General features: G+C 36.4%; 1 protein-coding gene across 1 annotated transcript; it reads left to right on the top strand.

Annotated features, from left to right (window-relative positions):
* The first annotated feature begins 4582 nt into the window (after nucleotides 1–4582).
* LOC107879987 (methyl jasmonate esterase 1) lies at nucleotides 4583–7532 on the top strand. The gene is made up of 3 exons (XM_016726909.2): nucleotides 4583–5093; nucleotides 5187–5324; nucleotides 7035–7532. Exons 1-3 carry the CDS (start codon nucleotides 4605–4607, stop codon nucleotides 7314–7316), a joined length of 909 nt encoding a protein of 302 aa, XP_016582395.2. The 5' UTR covers nucleotides 4583–4604; the 3' UTR covers nucleotides 7317–7532.
* The last annotated feature ends 4601 nt before the right edge of the window (nucleotides 7533–12133 follow it).

The following is a 12133-nucleotide window of genomic DNA, read 5'->3' as shown; positions in this document are numbered from 1 at the left end:
AAGTCCAAAGCTAAATCATGTCTCTTTGCTGCAGTTTCTACTACCATTTTCAGTAGAGTAATGACATGTAAATCAGCCAAAGAAATTTGGGATTTCCTCAAGAAAGAGTACGAGGGAGATGAAAGAATTAGAGGAATGAAAGTACTGAACTTGGTTAGAGAATTCGAGATGCAGAGAATGAAGGAATCCAAAACCATAAAGGATTATTCTGACAGGTTGCTTCTGATTGCAAATAAGGTAAGGATACTTGGAACTGAACTTAATGACAATAGAATAGTTCAAAAGATTCTTGTAACCTTACCTGAAAGATATGAGGCAACTATTGCTTCATTGGAAAATACTAAAGATCTGTCAAGGCTTAGTTTGGCAAAATTATTGAGTGCTCTGCAGGTACAAGAACAACGAAGGATGATGAGGCAAGAGGGATCCATCGAGGGAGCCCTGCAAGCAAAGTTGCAGCTTGGTTCAGATGCTGTTAAGGGTAATAAAGGAAAAGGAAAGAAAGAAAACTATGGAAACTATGAAGCTACATCTGAAAAAAATGCTACTGCCACCGCTAACAACAAAGAAGGCAAATATCCACTTTGTTAACATTGTGGGAGGATGTGTTGGAGAAAGCCTGATATGAAATGTCGAAAGTGTCAAAAACTTGGTCATGCTGAGATTATCTGCAAAGAAAAGCGTTTACAACAACAAAATGAAGCTCAAATTGCAGACCAAGAGCGAGGAGAGCAATTGTTTGTGGCTACCTGTTACGCAAGCAAAAGTTCAAGTGAAAGCTGGCTTATTGATAGTGGTTGTACGAACCACATGACCAGTGATGAAAAGCTTTTTAGAGAGCTTGACAAATCAGTTAAATCAAGAGTCAGGATTGAAAATGGAGAATACCTCCTAGCGGCAGGAAAGGGGACTATAGCAATTGAGAGTTATAAAGGTACAAAACTTATTTATGAAGTTTTATTTGTTCCTGAACTTGATCAAAATTTATTAAGTGTTGGACAACTGCTGGAAAATGGATTCAAATTATTATTTAAAAACAAGGCGTGTCTAATCAGCGATCTAGCGGTCAGGAAATGTTTAGAATCAAAATGCAGGGAAAAAGTTTTTCCTTGAATCCATTGGTGGAGGAACAAATAGCTTTTACAAGTCAATCCTCCGTTGCAGAAACGTGGCACAAAAGGTTGGGGCATTTTCATCACAAAGCTTTGTTGTTTATGCAAAGAAGCAAAATGGTAAGTGGTTTACCAAACTTGGAGGAGCATCTCTCAAGCTGTAAAGCTTGTTTGCTTGGCAAGCAGATTAGGCTTCCATTTAAAAGTTCCACGTGGAGAGCTACAGAGAAGTTGCAACTCATTCATACCGATCTCTGTGGTCCACAAAGAACTCCATCGCTCAATGGCAGCAGGTATTATATTATCTTCATTGATGATCTAACAAGAATGTGTTGGATTTATTTTATGAAGTTTAAGTTCGAAGTTGCTGGAATTTTCATGTAGTTCAAAGCTTGGATAGAAAATTAGAGCGGCTGCAAGATTCAGGTCATTAGATTAGATAATGGAACTGAATATACATCAAATAGGTTCAATTCTTTTTGTGAAGAAGCTGGAATAGAGCACCAGCTCACTGTCCCATATTCTCCACAGCGAAATGGAGTGAGTGAGAGAAAGAATTGAACAATAATGGAGATGACCAGGTGCTTATTGCATAAGAAGAACCTGCCGAAGAAATTCTGGGCAGAAGCAGTGAACACAACTGTTTTCTTGCTGAATAGACTGTCGACAAGGGCAATGGAAAAGAAGACTCTTTTTGAGGCTTGGTCTGGTGTTAAAGCTACTGTAAAAAATCTCAAAATATTTGGATGTATGTATTTTTCTTATATTCCGCAGGTCAAAAGAGATAAGCTTGATGAGAAGACTAAACCGGGGGTTTTCATTGGCTACAGTTCGATTTCTAAAGCTTATAGGATCTTTCAACCTCAATTAGGCAAGATTGTGGTAAGTAGAAACGTTCAATTCCTTGAAGATGAGCAATGGGACTGGAATGAGGAGTCTCGAGTTAAACATGATCATTCAAATCTTGATTATGATGAATCGGTGGATGATCGACCTATTAGGGGGACAAGGTCACTCTCTGATATTTATCAAAGATGCAATATTGCTGTTTTTGAACTTGCAAGATACGAGGAAGCAAAAATTGTTCAAAAATGGATAGATGCAATGAAGGAGGCGTTGGCCATGATAGAAAAGAACCAAACTTGGAAGCTAGTGGAAAGACCGCAAGATAGAAAAGTGATTGGAGTTAAATGGATTTTCCGAACCAAGTTCAATCCTGACGGCTCGATAAACAAGCACAAAGCTAGATTGGTGGTGAAAGGCTACGCACAAGTTTGGGGAGTAGATTTTTCTAATACTTTTGCCCCAGTAGCTAGATTGGATACAATTCGAATGCTTTTGGCTATAGCAGCACAAAAAAGTCGGAAGATTTTTCAAATGGACGTGAAGTCTGCCTTCTTAAATGGTGTACTATAGGAAGAAATTTATGTTGAACAACCAGAAGGGTTTAGTGTACCAAGACATGAAGATATGGTTTATCTATTAAAGAAAGATTTATACGGGCTAAATCAAACTCCTAGAGCTTGGTATAGCCGAATGGATAACCATTTGCTAGACTTAGGCTTTGAAAAAAGCTTAAGTGAATCAACTCTTTATGTCAAGAAAGTTGGCTCTAACATTATTATTATTTCTCTGTATGTCGATGATTTACTTATGACAGGAAATAATATAACTTTGATTGAAGAATTCAAGGAGGAGATGATGAAAGTCTTTGAGATGACTGATCTTGGAGAGATGACTTATTTTCTAGGAATGGAGATCAAGCAAACTCGAAATGAAGTCTTTATTTGTCAAAAGAAATACATGAAGGAGATTCTTAAAAGATTTAGGATGGAAGAATGCAAGAGTGTGAATACCCGATGAATCAAAAAGAAAAGCTGAAAAAGGATGATGGAGCTGAGCTAGTTGATGAAGGAGCATATTGAAGCTTAATTGGATGCTTGATGTATCTTACGACAACAAGGCCTGACATTTCGTTTCCTGTGAGTGTTTTATCCAGGTTTTTAAATTATACAAGTGAGTTGCACATGATAACTGCCAAAAGAGTGGTTAGGTATCTTAAAGGAACTCTAGCCTATGGTATCAAATTTGGCAAAAGTCAGAACTTCAAACTCTCTGGATATTCTGATAGTGACTGGGGCGGCTCAACTGGTGATATGAAAAGTACTTTCGGTTATTGCTTCACTTTTGTATCAGGGTGTTTCTTATGGTGCTCAAAGAAATAGGAAACAGTAGCATAGTCAACAGCTGAAGCAGAATTCATAGCAGCAGCAACTACTGTTAATCAAGCAATATGGCTCAGGAAAATTTTGATTGATCTGCAGCTGAAGCAAGAAGAAAGCACTGCGATCTTTGTGGATAATCAAGCTGCCATAGCGATATCCAAAGATCCCGTGTTTCATAGAAGGACCAAGCACTTCAACATCAAGTTTTATTTTTTGAGGGAAGTGCAGAAGAACGGTGAAGTGGTTTTACTGTATTGCAAATCGGATAATCAAGTAGCGGACATTTTTACCAAGTCATTTCATGTTAGCAAGTTCGAGTTTCTTAGAGAAAAGATGGGAATTTGCAGCTCCTGATCCAGGAGGAGATGTTACTGTGTTTCAGTAGCTGTTAGGAATGGGTCAAAATACCTCAATAGATTTTTAGGATAGCAGTTTATTTTTAGTCATTATCCTAGTTTAGTTATTCCTATTTTCTAGGCATTATGCAGTTTTTTCAGCCGTCATTTTTTTGTTTCAGTTGTACTGCTACTCTATTTATTTTGATTGCTTGAAGCTAAATAAAACAGCTCTTTCAATTACAATCATCTGTCTGCTTCAGTTCATAACAAAGGGACATAGTACATATGGAGAAAAGAAAGTTTCTAACAAGTCTAGTACTTCCTAATAAAGATAATAATAAATAAGTGTGCTTTTAATGAGAGAAAAAAGTGTTGGCAAAGAAGCTAGTAAGAACACTTCCTCGGGAAAGAGAAGGTGAAAGTCCATGAAAGAACTGTTACATACATGTCATTCAAGGTAAAGAGTCGAGTAACTTGTAACTTTTTTAACATCACTGACCTTTGAGTTAATTCTTATGCTCTCTCTGTTCACTTTTACTTGTCATGCCACTTCTAAAAAAGTCAAAATATCATCTTTGACCAATATTTTAAGAGGTATTTTTTCATCATATTAAGACGTAATATAGTATGATGATATATATAAAAGAAAAGAAATTTGACAAGTTTTCAATCGACTACATATTGAGCGTAAATCAGCCTAACTTTTAGATTGATCAACTTGGATTGCCAGACAACCGAGCTCAGAATCCATAAAGTCAAAACTTGTATCAGCCTAATGAATAGAAATATCAAATGCCTCAAATAATAGCCAACGTGGATTGCCTCTGCATGGAAGTAAGTTAGCCAGAAGTCAAACTTCTTTAAAAAATCAAATGCCTCAAATAATATGTGCACAAACCAAACTCCTCGAACTATAAAGCAACCTTGTAATGGTTCATATTATGTGCACATTCTTCAAAAGAGGGAAAAAAAAAGATATGGAGAAAAGCCAGTTTCTAACAAGTCTAGTTGTTCTAATACTTCTGTTGTCATATGCAAATGCTACCTTTTCAGGGCCTAAAGCTAAGAAACACTTCGTGCTAGTTCATGCGGCATGTCATGGAGCCTGGTCTTGGTACAAGATTATAGCATTGATGAGATCTTCAGGGCATAATGTCACAGCCATTGACTTGGGTGCTTCAGGTATCAACCCCAAGCAGGTGCTCGATGTCCCACGTTTATCTGATTACTTCATGCCGCTAACGAAGTTCCTAGCTTCTCTTCCTGCGCATGAAAAAGTGGTTCTTGTAGGCCATAGCTTTGGTGGATATGCCATATCTAAAGCCATGGAAAGCTTTCCAGAAAAGATTGCAGTTTCTGTATTTCTCACTGCTCTAATGCCTGGTCCAAATATCAATGCAAGCACCGTCCAAGCTAAGGTACCAATTTGCCACATTCCCAACTTTAGCCATGAGATGATATGTTATGTTTGCTTTCACTTACAAATATTTGAAACTGAATATTTTTTACAGACATTGGAATTCACTGGAGTAGCAAGTGCATCTGATAATCGTGTTGCTTTCGATAATGGACCTACCAAACCTCCAACAACCTTCATTTATGGTCCGAAGTACTTGGCAACTAAATTTTACCAGCTGAGCCCAATTCAAGTAAGCAAAGCATAATACAAATATATAATTGTAATGGCCAAGTTCTTTTATATATGCTGATTGACCTAACGACCCTAAAGTGACTAATAATGACTTTTTCCCCATAAATGTTGGGTCTAGTCTAAATGCAAAATACAAAAAGAAGAGGGGGACATTGACCTAACCTCCAACAGATCAACTATTTAAAACCTATCGGAAAAGCTACAAGGATATGCAATGAGCGAAAGTCCTCCATAGCAAACTAGAAGAGAAACAAACCAACGTAAAAAAGAACTGGATTTATCGTCTCTCCTGCTAATACTAGGAAGTTGCATTTTGTCAAGTTGAAATATTCCCTTCACCTCTTTCGGAAGTTGTTGAAAAGAGTAAAATAAGGAACTATTTCCAGTTTTTGATGCCAATTTTGCCATAAAGTGCGCTACTTGATTAGCTTCTCTAAAGCAATTTGTGATATTCACTTCCTTATCCTTCAGAACCCAAGCGATTTTACTGATTATATCCCTTAACTTGAGGTTAAGAGAATCCAATTCCATGAAAAATTTATTGATGCCTTGTTGAGTGCACCATTCACTTCCATATAGAGCTGCATTAGCTTCTGCCATGTTGTTGCTCGAACTGTTGGAAGGAATTGAAAAGGCCATGACCCAATTCATTTCTGAAAACACCTCCAATGCCTGCTTTGCCATTGCTAGCATTGAAAGTACCATCAGTGTTGATCTTGAGCATATCTGTCGGGAGCTTTTGCTAGGATACAAACCTCCATTCAATAACAAGTTTGAGCTTTTCCAGTAATTCACACCTTTCAGCTCAACTTCCTGAGAGTTTAATGTCAGGATAGTTGGTGCTCAAAGTAACATTAGTGAGCCAAATAATTTGTTGCACCATTTTGAACTTGTTGAGCTTGGAGTTATCCCCATATTTACACGCAGCCTAACTCTTCCATATTTCCCAGAAAGTAATGATAGCACTGGCCTGAAGAATCAGTTCATGGACTTCTTTGTGACTCTCTGTCATTCCATAGTCTGAAAATCCTCCTCACATTCCTTTGTTAATGTGTAATGCCTAAAGGAGCACCCAAGTAATTCCATATTTGTTTTATGATTTCATCTTAATGGAATGTTGATTCCTATCCATTTGAGGACTCCTACAACAAATATCATTAGAGATTGTTAAGTTACCATACCTAGAAACCACCTCATTAAATGGGGTTTTTTAAAGAAAAGGTCTCCAAGTTGTAAAAGAAATTTTAAAGGGAATGGCTTTAGGCCAAACTCTGTGGAGATCCGTTTGCCTCTAGCTGCTCCGTCTGATGGCATCCTGCGCATCAGTTTTATTGGAGAACTGTCTATTGCTTGTGTCTTTAGCATAATCTGCATGTTGCGTGTTCCCAATGTTTATGTTACCAATGTGTTGAACCATGTACCTCACTGGGTTCCATTTTTCCTCCTTCATGTGTATTCACTACCTTGAACCTTGAACTTTCTCCCAGTAATTGGTATAAAATAAGCTAAAGCTCCTTAATCTGTCCAATTATACCACCAAAAAATACTATCTCCATTATTGATCTTCCAATGTATTCTTCTTTCTGCCTCTTTTCTGAACAAGAGCATGTGCTTCTACAATTGAGAATCTTTTTTAGTGACTTTCTTGGCTGTAGGATGACTGCTGCAGCATTATTTAAGTCGGTTCTTTTTTCCTTCTTGGTGTTAGGATTTGGAGCTGGCCAATACATTGGTAAGGCCACTATATTTTTACAGTGTGGAAGATTTTTCTGAGATAATTCTTTCAAGCAAAAGGTATGGATCAGTCAGGCGAGTATTCATTGTTGCTGCTAAAGATAATCTTCTGAAGAAGAAGTTTCAGAAGTGGATGATTGAAAAGAATCCACCAGATGAAGTGGAAGAGATCCAGGGCTCTGACCACATGACCATGATGTCTATGCCCCAACAACTTTATACTACTCTTCAGAGCATTGCCAACAAGTATAGCTAAGAGCTGTTAATTTAAAAGAATAAGAGAGGCAGGTGTAAGGCTGAGAATAAAACTTGAGTCGATTCACATATCTGATGAATTGATATGGCTATCCCAGTTCTTCCATAGAAGAACTGGTTAATTTAATATTTCAGCCACTTTATTTCGTTGTTATGTCCTTCATTGTACTTACAGTGTTTGGAGTTGATATTAATAAACGACTTCTATTTCCTGTCATTACTGAATTTTAGTTCCATGTTGGTTTAAGACCAAGCAGTTAAAATCTCGTCAATGGGGAGGAGGACATATAAGTTTATACTGGAAAAATAGAACAATATGAATGAGGAATATGCTGTAGATGAACAAAAGCTTGTTGATGCCACCGAGTCTATTTACTTAATCCACAACTTAATAAATGAACTTGATAGTAGAAGAATTGGGAGTTATTGTGCACAAATGAAGGTCATAGTAGCAGATGGGAAATATATGATCAGTGGTTCAGCGTGTAAGGGGTCCATGCATAGACACTCTAACCCCCTCCCAGAACCCTCTTTCTCTTCGCGCTCCTACTTTTCTCAACAATTAAATCATTCAAGTTGAATGGAAAACAAGTTCCTTAACACTTTTATTTATCGCTGTTACCAATTATAGAGCAAAGAGATCATAAAGTAAAACCAATAGAAAACTGGTCTACTGGTTCGTTCTTTTTTCTTATTATAAGGTACAAGATTGATGTTATACTACTTTACTACATCGCTAAAAAAAAACTTAGGTACTATGCTATGGACGGTAGAATAATCTTTCTTGAATATGCATTCTGTAGAGCAGCCCATGGGATTTCCCACGACCCCCAAGAGGCTGGGTTGATCAAGCGTCCAAAAGCATATTCAATATATAAACTGAAGAGAACATATTCAATATAAAATGACCAACATACAATACTTAGCATGGTGTTGTTTCAGCAAGAGAGTTAGGCACTTGCTTTTGAGTTTCAATTTTGTCCACATTCGTTCTTATCATCCAGTTGATCTGTTGTTTCACTTCAGTGAAAATTGTAGTGTTTGGCCATAAAATTCCAAATGCAATTTCAAATTCACTTGTCTTACAAAAAGTAAAAACCAATAAGATGTATGGAATGCTAGTAAGATGTAGTTTGGCAAACCAAGAAGGCACCAGCCTAGTTAGCCATCCCATTTCCCATTGATACAAAAGGTACCTACCTCTCTTGGCCAAGCAGCAGCCCCTACTACATTGCTTGCCCACTTCCTCAAATAATAGCCCTTCTGAGCATTGCCAACAAGTATATCTAAGAGCTGTTAATTAAGATGAATAAGGGGGACAGGTGTAAGGCCAAGAGTAAAGCTTCAGTGAATTCACGTATCCAATGTACTTCTACAGTGATCTCAGTTCTTTCAAGGAAGCCCCATTACGAAACTAGCTAGTTAAGTTGACATTTCAATTGTTATTTCCTTTCACATATAATTTTAGTGTTTGACATTTCCTGTAATTACTTAATTTCGGTTCAAGACCAAACATTTAGTCTCTTCAATGTGATTTTATGCAGTTCTCTACACAAAAAATGTGAGCAAAATTAAAATTTGGTATATGTTAAAAAGAAACTCTTGCAATGTTTGATGAACAGAAACCTCATACTGTATTTTGTAAATATGGATCTAATTTCGTATTTATAGAAAATTATCCCATAATAAAATCAGATAGTCCCTACAAATTCTCCATTCTAGTAACAATTACCACCTATCAAAAAGAACACACTATTGGGTATTAATATATAGTGTGTCATATTCAGTACATTACATTATATATCATGTTCAGTAGATATTATATTCAGATGTATTTCGTATTAGTATAATGCATAAAATATATAGTATATTGATGCACATATATGCGAAACTTAAATCTGCATTAGCTATTGGATTGTGTTGAATATACATATCTGATATATAGCATATCATGTTTAGTGTATATAATATTAACATTTTATAACATATTCGCTATTGGATAGTGTTGAAATCTAATATACAGTATATCATGTTCAATATATATCATATTCACTATTGGATAGTGTTGAAATCTAATATATATATAGTATACCATGTTCAATATATATTATACTAGTGCTAATGTGTGAAGGGTAAATTCAAAAGGAAAGTTGTAGAAAGACAGAATACGAGGATGATGCGAATAATCTTCAAAAAAGCAGAAGAAATATTGATCAAAGTCGTAAAAAATCTTCAAAAGACGAGCAAAACGTTTCTTGGGAAAAAAAATCAGCAAAGAAATTCAACATAAATACTGAATTGTTATAAAATAATAAAGAATAAGAAGAAGAGTAGAGAGAATAGAGAGAGCAATTCTTATTTCTTCTCTCAAGGATGATAGATGATAAAGATTGTAAATACAATGAACAAAACTCCTCTATTTATAGAAATTTACTCCTAGTCTGAGTAAAAGACGAATGCTTCAAATCCTAATAGATATCAAAGTAGATCTTGATAGACATTCACTATAATGTAAATACATTTATAACACTCACCCTTGAATGTCTAATTGGTAGATAGTGTGCCTCGTTAAAACCTTACTAGAAAAAACCCATTTGGAAAAAAAATCTAGTGAAGGAAAAAGAGTACACATCTCTAATAATACGCAGTTCAGCTGCCTCATTAAAAACCTTACAAGGAAAACCCAGTGGGACAAAACCTCGTAAGGGAAAAAGAGTACAGTGCATATTAACCCCCCTAATGAGAACATTCTTGACCTTTGCATCTTGATCTTGTGCAGCATCTTCTTGAAAGTTGCAATTGGAGAAGATTTGGTGAATAAATCAGTCACATTATCAGTTGAACAAATTTGTTGCACATTAATATCATCATTCTTTTGTAGTTCATGTATGTAAAAAAGCTTTGGCAAAATGTGCTTCGTTCTATCTCCATTTATGAATCCTCCCTTAAGATGTGCTATGTATGTTGTATTATCTCTATATAAAATTGTGGGTAGATTGTCATATTTCACACCATATTTTTCTCGAATGAGATGTATCATGGACCTCAATCATACACATTCTCGGCTTGCTTCATGAATAGCTATTATCTCAGCATGATTCGATGAAGTGGCTACGATAGACTACTTTGTATATCTCCAAGATATGGCAGTACCACCACATATGAACACATAGCCTATTTGAGACCGAACTTTATGCGGGTCAGATAAGTACCCAACATCAGCATGACCAATAAGATCGGGACTGCAATCTTTAGAATAAAACAAGCTCATATGTTTTATCCCATTTTGATGTCTCATAGTAGGAGTAGAAATATACCTTGCTAACAAATTAACTGAAAAGGCTATAGGCCTTGTAGTATTTTCAAGGTACATGAGTGCATCAATTGCATTAAGATATGGTACTTCATAACCAATCAAATTCGATATATTTCGAATTTCAGCAAATAATCTATTGCTTTAAAAACTCTCCAAGAGTTCCAATGATGTTCAAGCAATAAGATTATACAATATAAGGATTATAAATAAGTTTCCCAGAAACTTTTATAAGCTTCAAGCATTTTGAATCCTTAAAAGTTTTTCACATAAGTTTTGTCAAGTGACAATATTCAACATTTCATGAGTGACATTTTCAAATATCTAGACTGCAAATCAAATAAGTTTAATACTTCACATAATACTTAGACTTTTGTTTTCAACAACACAATGATATCAAGATTACAAGAGATAGAAGCTTGATACACAATATTCAATGACTCAAGAATACACATCTTACTCTTATCTTAACTGAACGCCTCATAAGAACGAGGACACAATTTTACACTAGGGAACTCCTCTCCCGTCCTTTGTGGGATTTTTGAAATTTTTGCTAGACAATCGGAGAATATCTGGAAACACCAGAGTGAGGAAAAAATTAGGATAACTTTTCTTTTCGTATGGGTGACACCATAGCACGAATTAGAGTATGAAGGAGGACCATTCTGACTCTATAGAACGAACTAGAACATGAAGAAAGAGAGACATTCCTAAACGCCTTGTAGCCTCCTGCTTATAAGTGTGGCGCGCTACACACCCATAAACAAGACTCTACCCGACATGATTTCGTAGACACCCTAGGACCATGAACCGTGCTTTGATACCAAGTTTGTCATGACCCAAACTGGGGCCCTGGCCGTGACGAGCATTCCCGAACCTGAAGGCCTGGAACACCCTCTGTCTATCTGGTAATTATGCACATAATTCATATAATCAAAGTAATACGGAATATACACAATAATACGGAAACATGGTCAACAATTTAAAATAGTTAAAGGCCTGAAAACATGCCCAACAATATTTAATAAACATCTGCAACAGTCTGCGAATCTCTACTGACATACTATATAAATAACTGGGACAAGGCCCCCAGCAGACCAAAAGCCATACTGAAATAAATACCTAAATGACTAGGCCTTCTGAAGCAAAGAAGGTTCACCAACTGAACTCTGAGACAACCCTGTCTGTAGACTCTACTGAGGATCTGGACCCCTAGACTGCGCCTCAGTACCTGGGAGGACGGGGGGGTCAGTACAATTATACTGGCATGCGGAGCAATCTAAAATAGAGTAATTGAACATATATATTTATATATAATATGTGAGAGCAAATGTTCATAAAAAATAATGCATAAAATAGTTTCTGAATAACACATGGGCACCTTCTGAAAATATGTAACCTATCTGTAAATCTCAAACTCTGATCTATGTATTACTTCTGAGTTAGGTGGTATCCCCTACAAGTCTGATATTCCATGGGCGATATGAAATTCGCCATTGACTCGG

The sequence above is a fragment of the Capsicum annuum genome, chromosome 8, assembly GCF_002878395.1.
Source record: "Capsicum annuum cultivar UCD-10X-F1 chromosome 8, UCD10Xv1.1, whole genome shotgun sequence".
Taxonomy (NCBI): domain Eukaryota; kingdom Viridiplantae; phylum Streptophyta; class Magnoliopsida; order Solanales; family Solanaceae; genus Capsicum; species Capsicum annuum.
Note: the sequence above shows the minus strand (reverse complement) of the source record. Positions and strands in the feature narration are given on the sequence as shown.

Excerpts from the sequence above, each read along its gene's own strand:
- LOC107879987 (XM_016726909.2), top strand. The coding sequence starts at position 4,605 with ATGGTTCATATTATGTGCACATTCTTCAAAAGAGGGAAAAAAAAAGAT. Across the intron at positions 5,094-5,186 it reads CAAGCACCGTCCAAGCTAAG|ACATTGGAATTCACTGGAGT; the intron begins GTACCAATTTGC and ends TATTTTTTACAG. Across the intron at positions 5,325-7,034 it reads ACCAGCTGAGCCCAATTCAA|GATTTGGAGCTGGCCAATAC; the intron begins GTAAGCAAAGCA and ends TCTTGGTGTTAG.